This window comes from Melopsittacus undulatus, chromosome 6, assembly GCF_012275295.1.
Source record: "Melopsittacus undulatus isolate bMelUnd1 chromosome 6, bMelUnd1.mat.Z, whole genome shotgun sequence".
Taxonomy (NCBI): domain Eukaryota; kingdom Metazoa; phylum Chordata; class Aves; order Psittaciformes; family Psittaculidae; genus Melopsittacus; species Melopsittacus undulatus.
Genome location: NC_047532.1, coordinates 22,090,728 through 22,109,260, shown reverse-complemented (window position 1 = coordinate 22,109,260; position 18,533 = coordinate 22,090,728). Strand labels below are relative to the sequence as shown.

Here is an 18,533-nt window from a genome sequence, read left to right as displayed (position 1 = left end):
GACTTAGTTTTGCTAGGGACTAGTCTAAATGTCATTACTATAAGTACGAAATTCTAGATGTATTTTCCCAAGAGTGGCAGCTGCCAAAGCCTTTTGAGAACCCACTGAGAAGGACCTGATACTCCCAACTCACAGAAATCCTTCTGGAAATATGGCTTGGCTTTTATTAGGTTCTTCTCATAAAGAAATTAGTTTTCCTCCCTTTTTCATAGTATAAACTTTCACCATTAGCCAGAAGCTAATGTGAAGGTCATAATGACAAGGTTTGTCTTCCCAGCTGTGTGTAACAAGACATGCTTGCAAAGACACTGTGGCAGTTAACCAGGGAAAGACAGTTTCTCATTGCATGTCTATGAGCTCTAAGGTATCTCAATCCTAAATCTATGAAATCAATCACAAATTCTTCTCTAAAAGTAGTTTCAATATGACAGAGCAAGGTGTGTGTCTCCAGACCTGTGACCCTTACAAAGAGCAAATTATCAGGAGGCTGAAGACATGATTGGAGAAAGCTAAATTATTACAGGTATGACTGAGGAACTATTTTTATTTTTCTTAAAATTTTATAACTACAATGTGGAGAAATGGAGGGGAAAATAGCAAAAAAGATATTTTGAAAAGGAAAGCTCTATTTCATATAGAAACTTAGTAGAAAGCATGAGGTGATCTGAAGTTGTCAGCATTCATGACCTCAGAGATGTTTATTTTTGATTGATCAGTAAGCATTCTAAAATACACTTATTTATCAAACTAACATGCCAAGAGAAACATGTGATAACCCATGCCTTTATAAAAGAGAACCCAGCATGTTCTCCTTTACTTTATCTCCATCATGAGGGGCTTGATATTTGCCCTGGTTTTAACAGTGGTGGGTAAGTAACTTACCTGCTTGATGAATTTAAAATAATATATTGAGGAAAATGTTTCAGAATCTAAACATGGTTCACTTACAAACACAAACTTTAACATTTTATATAAAAATTACTTTATGACAACTTTTTGTTGTTTAGGTGAAAAAAGGCATTTTGCTATGTGCTGAACTAGAAGTAAAGTTAATTAGAAAGAGTTATTCTCTATGTACAAGATGAGATATAGCCTTTCATACTAAAATACATTAACATTTTGGGGTTTTTTGTTTTGTTTTGTTTTTCTTTGTCATTTCATTACTCTTTCTTTTTTTTTTTCCTTTTTTTTTACTTCTCTTTCAGGGAGCCAGCATCTTAATTACCGTAAGTAATTTCCCTATCAGCTAATATAATTATAATGAGTGAAATTCAAAATAGAATCTGAAAAGTATATCAATGTTTAATATAATTTTGTAACAGCTAATTTTCTCAGGTGCAATACAAAAATGAACAAATTCTTTTTTTTTTGTTCCATACGCTCTAATACAGGTACTTTAATATGTTTTGTACTGTCTTTATGATGTTTTATGGGAACCATTTCTTTGCAGAACCCGATTTCAGTGAAAACAAGGTTTATTCGTTTAATTACGAAAGCATACTTCTCAGTGGACTTCCAGAGAAAGGACTTGCAAGAGCTGGAATAAGAATAAAAAGCAAAGTGGAAATCAGTGGTATTGGGCCAAAACTTTGTCTTATTAGGGTAAGAAAATGTATTCCATTTGAAAGGTAAAATTTTCTTCATACTTGACTTTTTTTTTAAGCTTTTGGGAAGTAATTAAGTTTCATCATGTGTTGTGCTTACTCAGGGAGAATGTAACTAACACTATTATTTTTTATGCAGTGCCCTAAATTCTATTTGCACTTTGTCAGGTAATTCTCAGCTCAAGCCAGCCTTGGGCTTGAAGGATTTCTTCTGCTTTGTGGTCAGGGAGACAATGGAATGTAATTTAAGATGCACAATAATTTATTACTGGATCAATCAAATTGTTCCAAACTGTACAACCTAGGATTATTTAATCAACTGATTTCGTAACCAGCAAATGAAAGGCAATAAAACATGCGACAGTAGCTGGATGTGATTCAATATTTAGCATAATTAATGTCATCTGGTGGCTTCTTGTTCTGCAGGGTCCCAAATGACATTCTTTGTTATCCTCAATTGTATATTTTTACTGCATGCTGAGTAATTACTAAGAGTTTTGATTATGTGAAAAACACTTGGCTTTAACAGAAGCCTATACGTCCTTCTAATGAGTGTATTGAAATGCATCCCTCAATTGCTTTGCACAAACTCCACTTAGTCTTCTGCATATGTGGAAGAAAAATGATCTTTTTAAAAGCTTTTATTTGGCAAATTGAAAACTGCAGATTAAAAAGACTGGTGACTGTCTGATAAATGCTTGCAAATGTATAGCCTTCCAGCCTGAATTAGCCTTATGTTACTAGATATTTTTGTAAGTTCAAATGCTAATAGATATAGATGAGAAACATTGCTTTTCCATAACCTTTGCAAGTGGCTGGATTTTTTTGCAAAACAATAAATAACTAAGAGCCACACATCTACACTGTTGAGTAGAAGGCTTCCCCAGCAGACAGAAGGCAGAAGGCCACCTTGTGCTTACCCCGCATTCTCCCCCATTCCTACTGAAACAGCTCTTGGGTAAGTCTTAAGCATTTGACTCCTGTTCCCCAGTGCTTTTGGGAAAAAGTTTACATTTCAAAAATAAATACAGAAATATTTTCAGGTAAGAAAAAGAAAAGGAAAAAAAAGATATTTTGGGGCAAGTTCTAAGGTAAATGTAACAATACATTTATTCCCTTCTGCTCTGGGAAAAGTTTATTTTGCTGCTGTTATATTTAAATTAATTTAGAGGGATGGTTCAGGGAATTAATCTTTCATCTGTAGCCTAGTAGTTTGCATTCAGCCCAGGCAAAAACCTGTGTTCCCTGGGCAGTTTCCAGCTGACAATTTTTTCATCGCAAACCTGCAGGTATTAATTGCCAACTGTGTTCAAAACCTAGAAGACAGCACAAGTCCTGACTGGGCCCTGAGGGCTGGGGAAAACTACCTCGTCCTGATATTGCAGAGCAGTCCCAAACCTGCCCATATGCAATATGCCAGAAGCATGTCCAAGAGGCAGCATGAGGGATTTGCTCTGTAACATCCTTCTCTGTAAGCTTCAGTTACTGGGGTTGGCAGTGATCTCCACCAACAATAACAAAAATAAATATGAAAGTGCAGTCTCCAGAGGTTTGCTGTATGAGGATTTAGTTTGTGTGGCTTTTTGAGAAATTAATCCGCATCTTGCATCACATAACCAGCCTGAGGTGTCAGAGAAAAGTCTCTTTAAATTGTCAAAATATATAGAAGGGAAGGGTCCTCTGAGAAACTAAGCTAAGCATGCCCTATACCCATGGGGTAGAAATCATTTGAGTTATTCATAGTTCAGCACAACTTTCTGCTTGCTTGAATGTGCCCCAGGTTGAGGCTGGAATATGAAGTACAAAGTGGGGTTGGGGCCAGTGCCTAACCCTTTGGCTCCACAGCAAAATGCATATAGGACAATTTTTGTAATCTCCTCTCCACTGCTCAAACTAATTACAACTATCTGGCTGGCCCAGCAGCCATGTTGTTATTAGTTTCTGACTGCTGTCTGTGCTCTGTGACCCCAGTGAGGGAGACGACAGAGTTCACAACAGGAGTTAATGATGCCTTATGCAACATTAACTTTCTCCTGCAATTTCCTGTAGATCTTCCGTGCCACTTTTGGGTAGCAACCTGCTTCATGTACCTCTTCTCTGGCTCATTTCTTCATACAAGTCAACCTTTGGCAATATGGATTATCTATGAAACAGAACAGAGTGCAATGACTGTGGAAATATCTCAGTCATTCACATTACTCACTCTCCTTTTATATATGGAAATATGCATATTGAAACTACCTATGTTAAATTATAACTTTTAAGCTTTCCCTTTGAATATGTTCTGTGTTATTTAATAGTGTATTTTTGATGTGAGTAAAGCTCTAGATGCTTGTGTGCATTTGAAAAAGTTGCTTGAAAAAATTAGAGAGGAATTATTTTCCCCCTTTTTTCTAGATTCACTCAGTCGAAGCAGCAGAGTACAATGGTGTCTGGCCTACAAGTTCATTCTCTCGGTCTCTCAAACTGACCCAAGTATTAACTGGGGAACTTAGTATTCCCATCAAATTTGAGTATAGCAATGGCCATGTTGGAAACCTTAAGGCTCCTGATTCTGTCTCGGATGATGCCCTGAACATCTACAGAGGAATTCTGAATGTGCTGGAGCTAAGTCTAAAGAAGATGCAGCATTCATACAGCTTACAAGAGGTGAGTGTTTTGTTTTAGCCATTGTGGTTGCTTTTGCTTCTGATTCTTATATTTTCTGAATTCATTCTTGACATAAGCTTCTTCACTAACAAAAAGCACCTAAGCTTAGAAAATCATGATTAAGTTGTCCTTACAGAACAAGATTTCATGGAGCTGTAGATAAACAGGATGACTGAATAGCAGATTTTTAATCTGGTTGATCAAAGTATTTCTGTAAATGAATGTACAGCATTAGACCCTTAGAAAATCTGGCTTGTGATTCTAGAGGAAGTAAATTTTTGTGAAAGCTGAAGCCTAAATAAAATTTAAATAGTGTATTAAAACAAACTTAAATGAGAAGCACAAGATTAAAGCTAAAATAACAGTAATTTGACTTTTTTACCAATCATATATACTTTAATCTCTTCTAGCTTCTCTTTTAGGAGGAAAACAGTATATATGCTATGACATTTCTGGGGCTGTTCAGCCTGAAGAACAGAAGGCTACATGGAGACCTCATAGCAGCCTTCCAGTATCTGAAGGAGGGCTATAGGAGTGCTGGGGAGGGACTCTTCATTACGGACTGTAGTGACAGGACAAGGGGTAACGGGTTGAAACTTAAACAGCAGAGGGTTAGATTGGATATAAGGAAGAAATTCTTTACTGTGAGGGTGAGAGACACTGGAATGGGTTGCCCAGGGAGGCTGTGAATGCTCCGTCCCTGACAGTGTTCAAGGCCACTTTGGACAAAGCCTTGGGTGATATGGTTTAGTGTGAGGTGTCCCTGCCCATGGCCGGGGGGTTGGAACTAGATGATCTTAAGGTCCTTTCCAACCCTAACTATTCTATTATTCTATTATTACTATAATAGCTTTAACAGTTGCAGTTGATACTGTAGGAATTTCCACTGTTTTTCAGGTTTTAATATCTAAGTCAAGGTAAATCATCTGTTATTACTATTCACCACAGAAATTGCAGTGTGTTTAGTTTTTGCAAAACCATATTTACATTGATTAGACTACATTCGATTTAGAGATCAGCAAAAAACTTGAAATTATTATACTTTCATGTTATGTTAGTAAAAAGGCAGACCCAGGAAACTTTAATTTTTTTTAATTTATTTTTATGTAAGTAGATTTGTTTCTGGGAAAAGAACTACATGATTTAATATTTTCACGCTGTTTGTTGCACATAAAAATCCTGCTGGTGGTGTCGTGTATTCTGCAGCGCTATTTTCTCATATCTCATTTTACATCTTCATTCTTTCTAATTCAGTTAGCAATATGTCCTATTCTTGCTGTTAAGCAATATATGTGACTTCACCTCCTAGAATAATTTCCAAGTTTTTTTTGCTCTTCTCAGACAGCAACTGATTAATGAGCATTGGCACCCTTCCTTGACAATCTCAAGTCACTCTGTAAAGGAAGATAAGCATTATTAGTCCCAAAATCTGAAATGCAGAGAGGTTTAAAGGACTTTACCTGGAAAAGTCTATATTACATCCTGCTGGGTGTAGGGCAAGGATATCTGAACTAGCCATGAACTGCACACAGCTAGAAAGTCAAACTAGGCAGGAGGCTACTTCATCCCACTGAGCCCAGTGGGCTGGAAGCTCCTATTTGAAGTCTAGCTGTCTCTACCACACCCTACAGTCTGCAGAGGAGCCCCACATCTGTACTCACAGAGTACCAGTCTGTCAGAAAGCATGGGCAATTCTTATTTCCAGCTCTTACCAAAGTCACAGTGTTTTTAGGAATACTGTTAAGCTAAAGATGAAGTGGGTATGTCTTGCCTCCTAACCACCACATGACTATTTTGCTGTTCTGACATAGCCCAGAGCTGCTCTCTGGAGTGGCTACGCTATAAATAACAATAAAAAAAATCATGAAAATAACCTTTCCTCCTAAAATGCAATCAAATACTTTCCTCTTCAAAAATCTCTTCATTGACTGAGGAGATTCAAGAGCTCTTATAAATATATATGCTTGAAATATTATTGAAGATCTGAGCTAAAAATGAAAAGAAAACCCACAATCAAAACTCTGCTTTCCTGAAATTCTTTTTAATTATTGCTGTTCATATTGTGACAGATCTGATATTTCAAAGCTTGTTCCATAGGCATGTATAAAGTGCCTATGAAAGCAACTTTTAAGGGTAGAATGTCATCTCTAACCTTAAAATACTTTGCTGTTGAGATTTTATTCTGTATGATCAAATTATTTTGGCACTTTTTATTAATATTCCTGAGATCTTATTTCATAATCAACAGCTCCAACTGGCAACTGTTTCTCACCTTTCTGAGGCTCCAAATCTTGTCTCAGTAAAATTCTTGAGAATTTTAGTTCTCTCAGTGAAACTGATTTGGCTTGCTGGAAACCTGCACATGTGAAAAAGAGGTGAAAGCAATGATGATCTCAATTTTGCTTCTGAAAAATATACTGAATTAAAAAAGCACGCATTTTTATTAGGAATTTTGAAAATACAGAATTAACCAGGAAATTAGATGTGGGGAATAGATGAAGCTTTGCATAGAAATGCAAAGCTTCATCAGTCATTTCTGATCACATTCTCATTTTCACCAGGCTGGAATTGGAGGTATTTGTAACACAACGTATGCAATTCAGGAAAACAAGAGAGCGAATCTAGTTTATGTGACCAAATCCAAGGACCTGAACAGTTGTGAAGAGAAAGTGCAACTCCTCACAGGTTCAGCATACACTCAACCATGCCAGACCTGCCAGCAGGTAAATTAGAGTGGTATTATGTAAATGTATTTTATATTCATATGCAGACAGTCATTTGGCATCCACACTATCTCTTGCTTTGTAACACTTAAAACCGAGGGAAGAATCAGATCTGCTATATCTAGTTATCAACATTTTCTTTCTATGTGAAAATCAGATCACAGAGCAGCAGAGGTCTGTGCTGCAAACTGTCATGTACTGCAGGCACACTTCAACTAGCTCAAAATAGATGGCTTGGAAACCATTAGTTATCAGCATGAGTTAATTCACCTACTCGGTTGAGTAAACAAGATAATCATGATGTCCATTTTCTGCTCTTCAAGATAGGTACTGCTGCATCTTCATATAATTCTGCCTTTGAAATAAAAAATTGTGTGGCTTCTACTGCTGCTCTCCTCAGAAAATATGTCTCCTTCTTAAGGGAATAACCAATTACTTATGTTTGGGGAAAGGAAAAACAAGCTAACACTTCTTAGTAGTAAAAGTGAGAGACTCATGCAGCATTCCTGACCTCTCCCATGGAAGTGTTCACGTAGAATTCACATAAACCCTCATATGGCAAATGAACAAAACAGCCCTAGAAAATGAATGGATTGAAGTGAGTGATTTGAAAGCTTCTAGTCACAGAATTTACATGTTCAATGACTCTCTTTGTTTCTTTGCTTTTTTATATTATAAAGAGAAACAGGAATTCCCAGGCAACTGCTACTTATAATTACAAAATCAAGTATACACGTAATGAAGCTGTAATTACACAAGCTGATGTTGAGGAAATCCACCAGTTTGCACCCTTCAATGAGATAACAGGAGGAAATGCTATAGTGGAAGCAAGGTACTGTACATATGACTGAAATTCACCAGATAACTCTGATTCTCAGTAATCTGGTCAAACTTCATAACTGAAATCCATTCCACAGCCTATTGTTTGCCAATATTTAATTACGTAAAATCCCAAACAGTTCATAAAAACAACCTTCACTGTTAGTTGTAAATCTGAAACATGCACATCACTATCCAAATTTCATTAGCTAAACTTGGCAGGGTTTGACTATTTTATTTTGCACGGATATTTGATTTACGTCAGAAAAGCCAAAACAAATGTAATTCTATCTGAAAAATTGTGAACTAATATATTTGCAGTAAAATACTTTGAAAGACACTTACTTACTGAAAGAGAATTCCCTGGAAAATAATAATACAGTAAGAGACCCTAGAGACTTTCACAAGAAACCTAGATAGGACTTTGGATTCTGATCTACTTCCTAAGCACTGCAGACTGCTTGCAAATCTACCATCAAAACTGTTTCTTGATAGGAAATTGAGTTTTATTGCTGAAAGATTGGGTACAAGGCATGTAAAATGTTTTTGCTCTTCCGCAGCAAATTTTGCATATTTCTTAAACAAGTTTGGGCAAAATGAGAATATGATTTTCTAAGAAATAATGTCACTGCTCATTTTTATCTCAAGCCTCCAGATTTTCAATGTTTAAAAAGTTTTTCATCTATATCAACATCAGTTGAAAAAGTTTTTAGTTACCTGCTTTAGTGATGGACTCTGTAGACAGGAGTGCCCTTTTGAAGAGGGAGGCTTTTTGCATAAAGGTCGCTGCACAGAAGCTATACCTCTATCCCACTCTTCAGTTGCTGTATTCTTGCATTGCTTCATTGCTTCTGCAAGAATCTTATTGGTATAATATACAGTTTTGGAAATTGCAGCATCAGAAAGTTTGTGTCAATAAATCACTGATTAACTTCATTAATATGATAAGCATGTTCAGTTTGGCTAACCAACAACAAAAAAAAAAAGAGAGAAACAGTAAAGTTGAAAATGGCTTTACTATCTCATATAATCAAGGTGAAGATAGGTACAGTTGTAGTGCTTTTATCCAGTTACAGTTTGTTGTAAGCAAGCATTAGTACAGAGCCAATAGACTTTTGCTGATTAAAACTCTCCTGCAAGCCTGCATAGACTGTTTTTCCTCAGGTATTAAGTTCTCTGAAAGGGTAGCACCTTTACTTTTCCTATTTTCTCTAGATCTTTTGCATCACACAGCAGAAGGGGTCAAATATGAGATAGTTGGGAAGATGTGGATCTCACCCAAGTCTTCAGAAGTTATTTCCACAATGCACTTTCTGTGCTTAGAGGGAAAAAAAAAAAAAAAAGAAATCTAACTTCAAGCACTTAAAACATTTGGAGCTGATTTTTCAGACTTCTTCAAAATACACCTCTTGCAGCACCTTTCAAAGTCAAGACAGGTTTTACTATTGTTTCACTGTTTTAATCCTATCTTTAGTATTCATTTACTCTTCTCTTCGAAGTATAACATTTTCCCATCTATTCTAGGTAGATATATATCTTCCCAAAATGATGAAAATGAAGACATGATAGATTCATCATGTTCTGAAAGAGAGAATTAAATCTATCTCAGTGTACCTGATGTTATACTTTCTCATCCAAATGCCCTTTCAATAATATTGTGTAAAATTTCAAGAGAGAAAAAAATCTCTGCTGATTCTGTAGCAATTTCTATTCAAATTCCAGTGGCTTGTCTGAAAAGCAGTTATATGCTATTTTCTGCAGCAGTTCTCTGCAATCCATATGGAAGGAGTGGATAGAAATGGTACAGAAGATCATCACAGAGATTCCAAAATAAACATGCCAATTTTCTATAGAGATTCTGAGATACTGTGTAGTATAGTAATATTGCTTTTGGGATGTTTTCTGTTGTTCAGTACAAACGCCTAACTTTATTATAGTGTCCTAAATGACCTATTTTAAACATAACTGGGGGGATAGAATGCATCCCTTTAGCTGAAAATGTAGTAAAGGTGATAGAAAATATTTACAAAGACAGTCTCTCGTTGCAGTTACTCTTAATAACAAAGGATGAAGGTTCTGTGCTCCTTGAAAAGTTTCCAAAAACTTAAGTACTTTATGAAAGACTAACCCTGAATTTATCTGGCCCTTTTTGTTTGGGAAATCCAATTTGAATCTTCATGAGAACCTTTTATCTTCTGCAGTCCCCAGGACATTCAGCTTGCCAAGAAAAATAGGGAGGGAATTGTAATAGTGCAAGTAAAAAGATTGTAACATTTCTTATTGTATCTAACAATTTTCAATTCTTTTTGAAGCTTCCAGGAGGCACAGAGACATAAGAGCATTTATGAACTTTTTAAAATGTTTAGATTAAGTGATGATTTCTAAAAAAGTTTTCACCAGTTATTTTTCTATAATACTTAATTCCCTCCTTAAGACACAACACACGGCTCTGTGATCTTCAGGCAGCAGCTTCTCACCTCCCTCTTCATCCTTAAATTCTCAAGCCATGTTATTCCCAAAGGAAGGCAAAGGCTGGCTCTGATCTGAGCCCTGCTGTGTAAGTGATGACCTTCTCAGAGTACAGTTCTGAGCATTATGTCCAAATGTAGCTGTTTTTTTTTTCCTCTATAATAAAACCCTTTTGATAAAATTGCAGTTGCATTGCAATGCAGCGAGGCAGAATTACTGATTTATTTTTTATTTGTACCCTACATCTCCCTGGGTTTCTCTATTCCAGGCAGAAACTTGCTTTGACTGATGTGCAGAAGCAAACGGCCGAGGTCCCACCAAAAGAATTTCAGGATCGTGGGTCACTTCAGTACCAGTTTGGTAGTGAATTACTTCAGCTTCCTGTCCATTTATTCAGAATAAAAAATGTGGAAAGCCAGGTAAAGTTCAGCTGCTGAATGGAAACTTTGTTGGAGCTTGGAATCTGTGCAGGTGGGAAACAATATTTGTGAACTTTCTGCATTTTAATCCTCCTGCAGATAGAGGAAAGTCTGCAAGACCTAGTAGAGACCAAGTCTGAACAGCTTCCCAGTGATGCACCAGCAAAAGCCCTCAAGCTCATGCACCTCTTCCGGGCAGCAAATGAGGAGGATTATGAGTCGGTGTGGAAGCAGTTCTCCAGCCAGCCAGTGTACAGGTACAAGCAATACAAGCAGTGATTCTGGTGCTGACAAACTCTTGAAGACCATCTGGAATGATTATGTTTAAATGCAGATCTGGAAAATGGTCCTTGCCTTTCCAATTACAGGCGCTACATTTTGGATATAATTCCTGCAGTTGCCAGTCACCGTGCACTCAGGTTCTTGAGGCATAAAATGGAAAGGCAAGAACTCACCAACTGGGAAGCAGCTCAGACGGTGCTGGTGGCTCTGCACTCAAACACACCAACTAGGGACACAATGGAGGAAGCAACGGTAGGATTCCCTAGGCACTCTCTAGTCACTCTTTACTGATTTTAGCATCTGTTGTATTTATTCTTTTGAAAAGATGGCAAAGGCTTTGAAAATATAAAGGTTTTATGTCCTCTAGTTAGGTTGAAAGGAGTATATTTCCTGTCTGTCTTAAGGGGAGGAGAATGCAAATCAAAGGGGAATAAAATGAATCCAGAAAGAAAAGGGAAAGAAAGAGTAAAAATACCCCTCAGGGACAGAAGTTATTGCTGCAGACAGTGGTGTCTAGTGTCCTTTTGTCTAAATGTACTTTATAGTTACATCAGATTTGAGTTCTACCTGAGTGTCTACAAAGACTAGGGAGCAAGAAATACGTATTTGTTATATCCGTTTATTTGTCCTGGTTGACCTAGCAGGATGGGTATAAATCAGAGCAGATCTATCAAAATCAAGGGAATTATGTCAGTATGGGGCCCACGTGGGAGAAAGTCCAAAGATTTTTACAATTTTTCAATCTTCTGCAGGTTTTAATTCTATCTTCGGATGCAGGAGCTTATCTCTGCCTACCCTAGGTAGAGAGCGTGAATCTCAGACCAGAGTTTTGCTCCCTGTAAAAGCCATGACAGCCTGGCTGTTACAGTGCAGTAATGCTCTGCTTCCCCCTCAAGGAAGCAGTGGGCTGGTGCCTCCTGTTAGCTCCTACATTTATATGAAATATTGCTGTCTGACCAAAGTACTGAGGTCCATTCACAATGTACCTCAAGGTTTTTGTACCCATAGGTGAAGCAATTATAAAATAGCGATGAATGCTTCCTGAATAATGTGTGTTTTTCCATTCCATAACTGGGTGATTTCCTCCCTTTGGATTAAAGTCTATGCAAAATTTAAATCTGAAACACTACAAAAGCAGCAGATCAGTCTTCCAGATGTTACTTGGAATTACTTTATGTTTGCATTGTCAAATATAGTAATATCCATCGATTAACTGTAAATCCATTGATACAAAAATATCAATAGCCTGGGTTTACCTTGTATTTGGCAGAAACATATGTTTTAATATTTTTGCTTTTCATTAATGATGGTAATGAACAACTGCTATCTCCCCAGCTGATTGTGAAAAAACATTGCCCACGCTCAAGTACTGTACTTGGAAAGGCTTGCTATCTCAGCTATGCGTCACTGTGTCACAAACAGTGCTATTCATCAGACTCCTGCTCTGAATGTCTCCAGGTAACCATATTGTTATTTATCTTTTAAAAGAAAAATTAAGACATGAGTTCTTTATTCATTATTCAGAAACCTGTATTTCACTTCACTACAGTGTCTCCTTTGGGGAAAGGAACCCCAGTTGGTTAACTACAGCATTTTTATCTTTAGATTAACACACGAAAGAGAGTGAGAGGAAGAAGCACATAATTCATAGCACTTTCTATCTGAGTATCTCTGAGTGCTTTACTGCCAATTAGTAATGAAAGAGCATGGCACTGTTCTGAAATACTTTAAATATAGGTACTTATACATACCTATAAATAAACTAAGTGACACAAAAGCCCATGTTTTTGCCCAGAGTCATGTAGCCCGGCCATTTCTCAGGCAGAAGCAGAGCCCAGTCATCCACACAGGCTATAAGCTTTAAATAATAGTAATACCCTCCCTGTTCTGCACTGCTTTTAATCAACAAGCCTGAAAACAATTTAAATTGGTTGTAAACAGCATTTGCTGTTTCTAGAGATGCACATCATGGTATACAGAGGTTGGCCACTCAGCAGTGATAGAGAGGAAAAGAGAAATAGGTGTTTTCTTTGACAGTGGTCAGTCCACCAACCCCAGTAAGAGCAGTTTGTGCCTGCCATGACTTTTTTCCTGTAGTACAGAGGCATGGCCAACATTCCTACATGTGTTTGTTGTGTTACGATTGCCACCAATGCTCTTGAGCTAATTAAATCTGTAAAGACTGGTTCCAGGAATGGAAATTCTTTCCCAAACTGAATGACTGTATAGGCTTATTCAATACATTTCAAATATCAATTCATTTGATTAGTAATATCAAATAGACTGTTTCTGCACCATCAATGGATCTCAAATGTGATACTTTACAGCATATGAACTGTATTGAAATTATTCTGTAATGTCTCAGTTTCTTTTTTTTAGAGCCATTAGTTAACATTGAAAACAGTTCTCTGTCAGGATTCAGTTCTTATAGTCAGCCTTCACACAACTGCTTCTAATCTTGCCATGTGAATATTAGTGTGATCAAGTTGCTTACAACAAAGGCTGTGAGATGACCTGTTTATTTTGTTGCCAGCTACCAGTCCATACTAAAAAGTGGTTGTCATAGCTGAAGTTTAGAGCATCTCCACTAGCCATATCCAGGAATCTTATTTAAGGGTCTGACTAATTTAGCTGTATCTACATTTTGCATCTGTCTTCAGCCAAGAGATATTCAAACAACATTATTGCAGGGTTCCCAGTTCACCCCAAAAGGCAGTGGGAACTTGCTCCTAGCCATTATTTTTCATTTTAAAGCTCTTACTTGATAACTTTAAGGCATAGTGATGAAGAAACTGTTCATTGCAGCATTCTTGGCTATGCTTGTTCTATGAATAAAATGTCCTATTCATGAGGACAAAAAGAATTTGAAAATATTTTTAAAGTGAATTGAACAAACTGAAATTATCAGAGTAAAACCTCAGAATAGGCTGGGGGATGGGATATAGATAAGAGCTGGAATTGAATTCAACAGAAAATCTGTTTTATTTTTTCAGCTACTTCATGGCTTTGCAGGAGAGGCATTGAGCAAGTCTAACACAGAAGAAATTTCCCTAGCTTTGAAAGCCCTTGGGAATGTAGGGCATCCAGCCAGCATCAAGCACATCAAGAAATTTTTGCCAGGATATGCAGCTGGTGCCTCAGATTTGCCACTCAAGGTCCATGCAACTGCTGTAATGGCCCTGAAAAACATAGGCATGAAAGATCCAAAAATGGTAAGGAAACAAAACTGCCTCCTTGGCACCTATGGCAACCAAACACAAGGTTGATAATAATGGGTGATGAGCAGATTTCTTTTTTTTTTTTATTTTTTTCAAGTATACCTTTAATATGTTGTTGTGGGTTTTTTTAAATACTTAGTCATTCCTTAGTTAGTATGTCTTATTCCTTTTGACATTAATCTCTAGTATGTCAGACTGCAACAAAAATTCCATTAAAATGATACATTCATTACCCTATTATTGAAGACAACTCAGTATTTCCATTGCAAACATTTATTTTACAAGGACGTTAGTCAGAAAGCTAAATTATTGACCAAAATGTGTTTAGTGTTACTTCAACTTTGGTGTGTGAAAGAACCACAAAACAAGGTTTTCAGAGAATTGACATTTAATACTGTCACATCTAATTGTAATTCAAGACCAAATCTTACTGTAAATAGATACCAGAGGTTTCCATCCTAATTACAATTTTACAGACATTGTGTGGGTTTAAGTCATAAGCAGAACATTTACTAAATGTGACTTTTGTCCCTGAACAGGGTAATGGTTAGATATCACATACAATGATTACACAGGCATACTCATCCACCACAGACATCACTTTGCAATCATTTTCAGTTTAAAACAAACTGCTTCAAAAAGAAAACCTTGTGTTTTCAAGATATTTTTTTCTGATACTTTTTTTTGTTTTACATAAGTCTATTCTTAATGTAAAAAGTAAAAGAAAAGCTTTCATCAACTATTGTGCTACTAATCTGTATCAGTTTTTCCATTATACTCAGTTTTTGCATATGACTCCCAGTTTGAGTGCACATATTGATCCACACACAATAGTGTGCCAGGGTATGCTTTTAAGCTAAAGAATAAAGAAACAATTTAACAGAGTGCAGTAGCTAGACAGGGAAAAGTGGGAGGAGGAGAGAACAGCAAGGGTAGGAGTTACAGTATTTGCTAGGGAAGAAAAAAAGCCAGTTTGGTGTTTGAAAACGATCCTGTGTCTCTGACTGCCCTTGGCCTGGCTTTCCACATGTGACCCAGACCACTGTTTAGTTCTATTTTCTATGTGTTTTCTTTGGAGAAAATTGATCTGGAGAAAGTCAATGCCTGTGGCTGGATTTTTCATTGTTCAAAAACTAGTTTAATGCCTGGTTTGCAGCCAGCTACACACCCTTATTTGCATTAAAAAGACTTGATACACAGTCTCCCTTTTCTATTTGCTTAACGTTTAATTTGAAACAGTAGTAACATTTAGAAAGAGGGTACTGCATCCTTGTTACCACTTTTACCTTGCTGTTTGATAATCAACATATTTAAATCAATAAAATCAATCAGAATGGTTCCAAAATTTGTGGGAGTTTCCTGGATCAGACTTTCATCAGAGAGCTGGGTGTGCACTGTCCCAGACAGGACAGGACTTTGCAGAGGGACTACCAGCACAGTATTACACCATCCACATCTATTTCGAAGCTGGGGTTAAAGGCTTCAGCGCAACTATTGGAAACTGCAAAAGTTCTGGTACAAAATTAGTCTTGATACTGAGTATTGCTGAGGTCAAACATATTGGTCACAAGTAGTAGTGTGGAAATTACATTTGTTGTATAAACTTTCAGTTTTAAGTTTCCTAATTGGCATAGAGATTTCTGGTAATAAACTGGATTTTATTAATTTCATTTTTATTCCATTATTTAACAGAAGTGACCCCAGGAGATCAAATGATTAGAAATAAGATGCACCTTTATGGGTAGGGAAAAGTGATCACTGAAACCCCTTCTCAGGTGTGTAATGGGTCCATGAAATCTCTTTTACCTAGGGTGGCTATGCTCCAGATAGATTTTGCTATAGCCCAAAAAGAGATAATAATCTTGATGTAGATGTTACCCAGCAATGGCTGATTGTGTAGGAAGTCAGACTACATTACCATAGTGCTTCTTCCAGCCCTCAGACTGTGCAACCAGGCACAGTATTGCCATAATAATTAAATACTCCAAATTTCACTGGTGAGGAATGTTTATTAGCAAAATGTTCAAACACACTGTAAATTTGAGTGCACCTATTATTTTCAGGTCCAGGCTATTACCCTTGAGATTTTCCTGAATCAAAAACTTCATCCTCGGATCCGAATGTTAGCTGCAGTGGTTTTGCTTGAAACCAAGCCAGGTCTTCCAATACTGATGACGTTAACCAATGCTGTCCTGAAGGAACCTAGCATGCAAGTGGCAAGTTTCATCTACTCTCACGTGAGGGCCCTGGGTAGGAGCACAGCTCCAGATCTTCAAGCAATGTAAGGAAAATCTGGGTCCCTTCCTTAGATGAAAAACTAATTGCAAACTAATTGAAGTGTTAATGTGCTCACTGAATTTTTCCAGGGCTTCTGCCTGCAGAATGGCCATCAGAGCATTAAGTGCCAAATTTGACAGATCTGGATATCAGTTCAGCAAGGTTTTCCGGTTTAGTATGTTTAAAGGTAAGATTCAGAAGATTTTGTAGAGGTATATATACATTTCAATGAAAAAAAAATTGTACAGTATGAGAACCCAATTCTCCTAGCCAGCTGTTTAGCTGCATGTTGTTCCTCCATATTCTCTCATGTTCCATGAAAAAAAAAAAAAAAAATAAATAACAATCTCAGGCTCTCCATTTGGAGAGTGTTTATGTCCCCATGTGTTTTGCATTGTACGCTGCCAGCATGAAATTACCAGAGGACTTGTGGGGCTCTAACCTTCCATTTTCATTAGCCAGAGAGGCACATGCTCCTGTATCTAATGCTGTAATCTCAGTGGTGCTTAGCAATTTCATACTATTGTTCAGCACCAAACAAACAGAAGGAACCTAAATTACTGCTGAAGTGAATTAATTTCTACCAGTGCTGAACACCTACAACTCTTATTGAATTCAAATATGATGCTAAATATTCTTCACCCTAACAGTAGTGCCTAGTGAAAAAGAAACTCTGCAGATGTGACAACTCATTGCACCTGTAAGCAGTTAACTCAGACTTATTGTCTAAAGATTTTTCTTGCATCTTCCTACCAGGATTCTTTTCTGGAATGAGCAGATCTGCATATGGGATCTGGAGGCTGATCAGTTACATCAATGGGAGTTGCACATGAAAATGTAGTCAGGAGGGCCAGATTAGAAGACAGCTCTTGCTAGGCCAAATTGTAGCTATTTCTATTTTCCATATATGTTATTTTTCTCAAGAGAGATTTTTCAAGCAACTCCCCTATGTAAATGACCATGATTTGGCCTATGTAGGTGGCAGACTAGGGAGATCGTATCTACAAACACAGTTTCCTTACCCATGCTGTTTATCTAAGAGGACCTGGATGTTTTTAGTGTTTTTGTTATTCACTGGTACATGTAAACATTATTTTCAAAGTGATCAAGAAAAAAAGAGACTGAAACCCCTGAAATCCACAGTGCTAAATGTACAAGTTCTTTTGCTTTTTTTTTTTTGGACGGAAGGGAGTTGTTTGAAAGATTTCTGTAGTTCTTATTGTTTCCTACCCCTGTTTCATCATTTTTACATGATCATTTAAACTGCTCAATAACAAAAATAAATGTAATACATACCACAACAATCACAGTAATAAATGATACATATGCTTGCTGCCTCAAAGGTGGAGACAGACAGTGCACAAATAAATAGTCACTTTTTTACCATGTAAAATGTGTTCAGTGTGCAATACATTTTCCAATAATAGGCAGATGTGTGTTTCTAGTTTTAGGTACTCATTTTCTCATCCTATTCTTGCTATCTGGATTTTCACACAGTGAAAAAGAGGGGTGCAATACGCATGAGGGTAGCTGGCAGAGGGCTATGTGAATGGCATCTGTCAGCCATGGTCACCACTGCTTCCTGCTCTACAAACTGCCACTGAAATCTAAGGGATGACTCAGCTTCTGCTTAATGTGAGGACAGATGATGGAATCCGACTCTCAATATGCAGATACTCATATAATTAAATCTGTGTACTAATGTTCACAGGTACCAAAGACTGCTTTCTTTGATCACTGATACTTTTTCCCCCTTCCCTAGGACAAGACATTTAGTCAGATACATCCAGGTGCCATCACACTCTCACAGTAAAGTGGTTACAGTATATGATCTGACTGTATCAGTTGGATTTTGCATTGAGAGACATTGTCTGGAGAGAGGTGTCCCTGCCCATGGCAGGGGGGGTTGGAACTAGGTGATCTTAACACCCTTTCCAACCCTAACCACTGTATGGTTCTATGATGAGCATTAGTGCTGTGTGAATGCCCAAGGTATGGAAAATATCCCTGCTCTCTTATGCCATGGGAGGTGTCATAAATACTTGTATATTGATTGTAAGAGCTGTTATTGAA

At 37.2% G+C, this 18,533-nt stretch overlaps 1 protein-coding gene across 1 annotated transcript in view; it reads left to right on the top strand.

Annotated features, from left to right (window-relative positions):
• Window positions 1-829: 829 nt before the first annotated feature.
• Window positions 830-18,533, top strand: part of LOC101871797 (vitellogenin-1-like) — a 42,092-nt gene continuing 24,388 nt past the window's right edge. Inside the window, exons 1-13 of the mRNA XM_034063864.1 lie at window positions 830-869; window positions 1,206-1,226; window positions 1,451-1,602; window positions 4,002-4,253; window positions 6,815-6,976; window positions 7,657-7,808; window positions 10,533-10,683; window positions 10,783-10,940; window positions 11,052-11,217; window positions 12,301-12,423; window positions 13,959-14,177; window positions 16,247-16,464; window positions 16,550-16,647. Coding sequence (XP_033919755.1) covers window positions 830-869; window positions 1,206-1,226; window positions 1,451-1,602; window positions 4,002-4,253; window positions 6,815-6,976; window positions 7,657-7,808; window positions 10,533-10,683; window positions 10,783-10,940; window positions 11,052-11,217; window positions 12,301-12,423; window positions 13,959-14,177; window positions 16,247-16,464; window positions 16,550-16,647 — 1,912 coding nt within the window. The remainder of the gene's footprint in view (window positions 870-1,205; window positions 1,227-1,450; window positions 1,603-4,001; window positions 4,254-6,814; window positions 6,977-7,656; window positions 7,809-10,532; window positions 10,684-10,782; window positions 10,941-11,051; window positions 11,218-12,300; window positions 12,424-13,958; window positions 14,178-16,246; window positions 16,465-16,549; window positions 16,648-18,533) is intronic.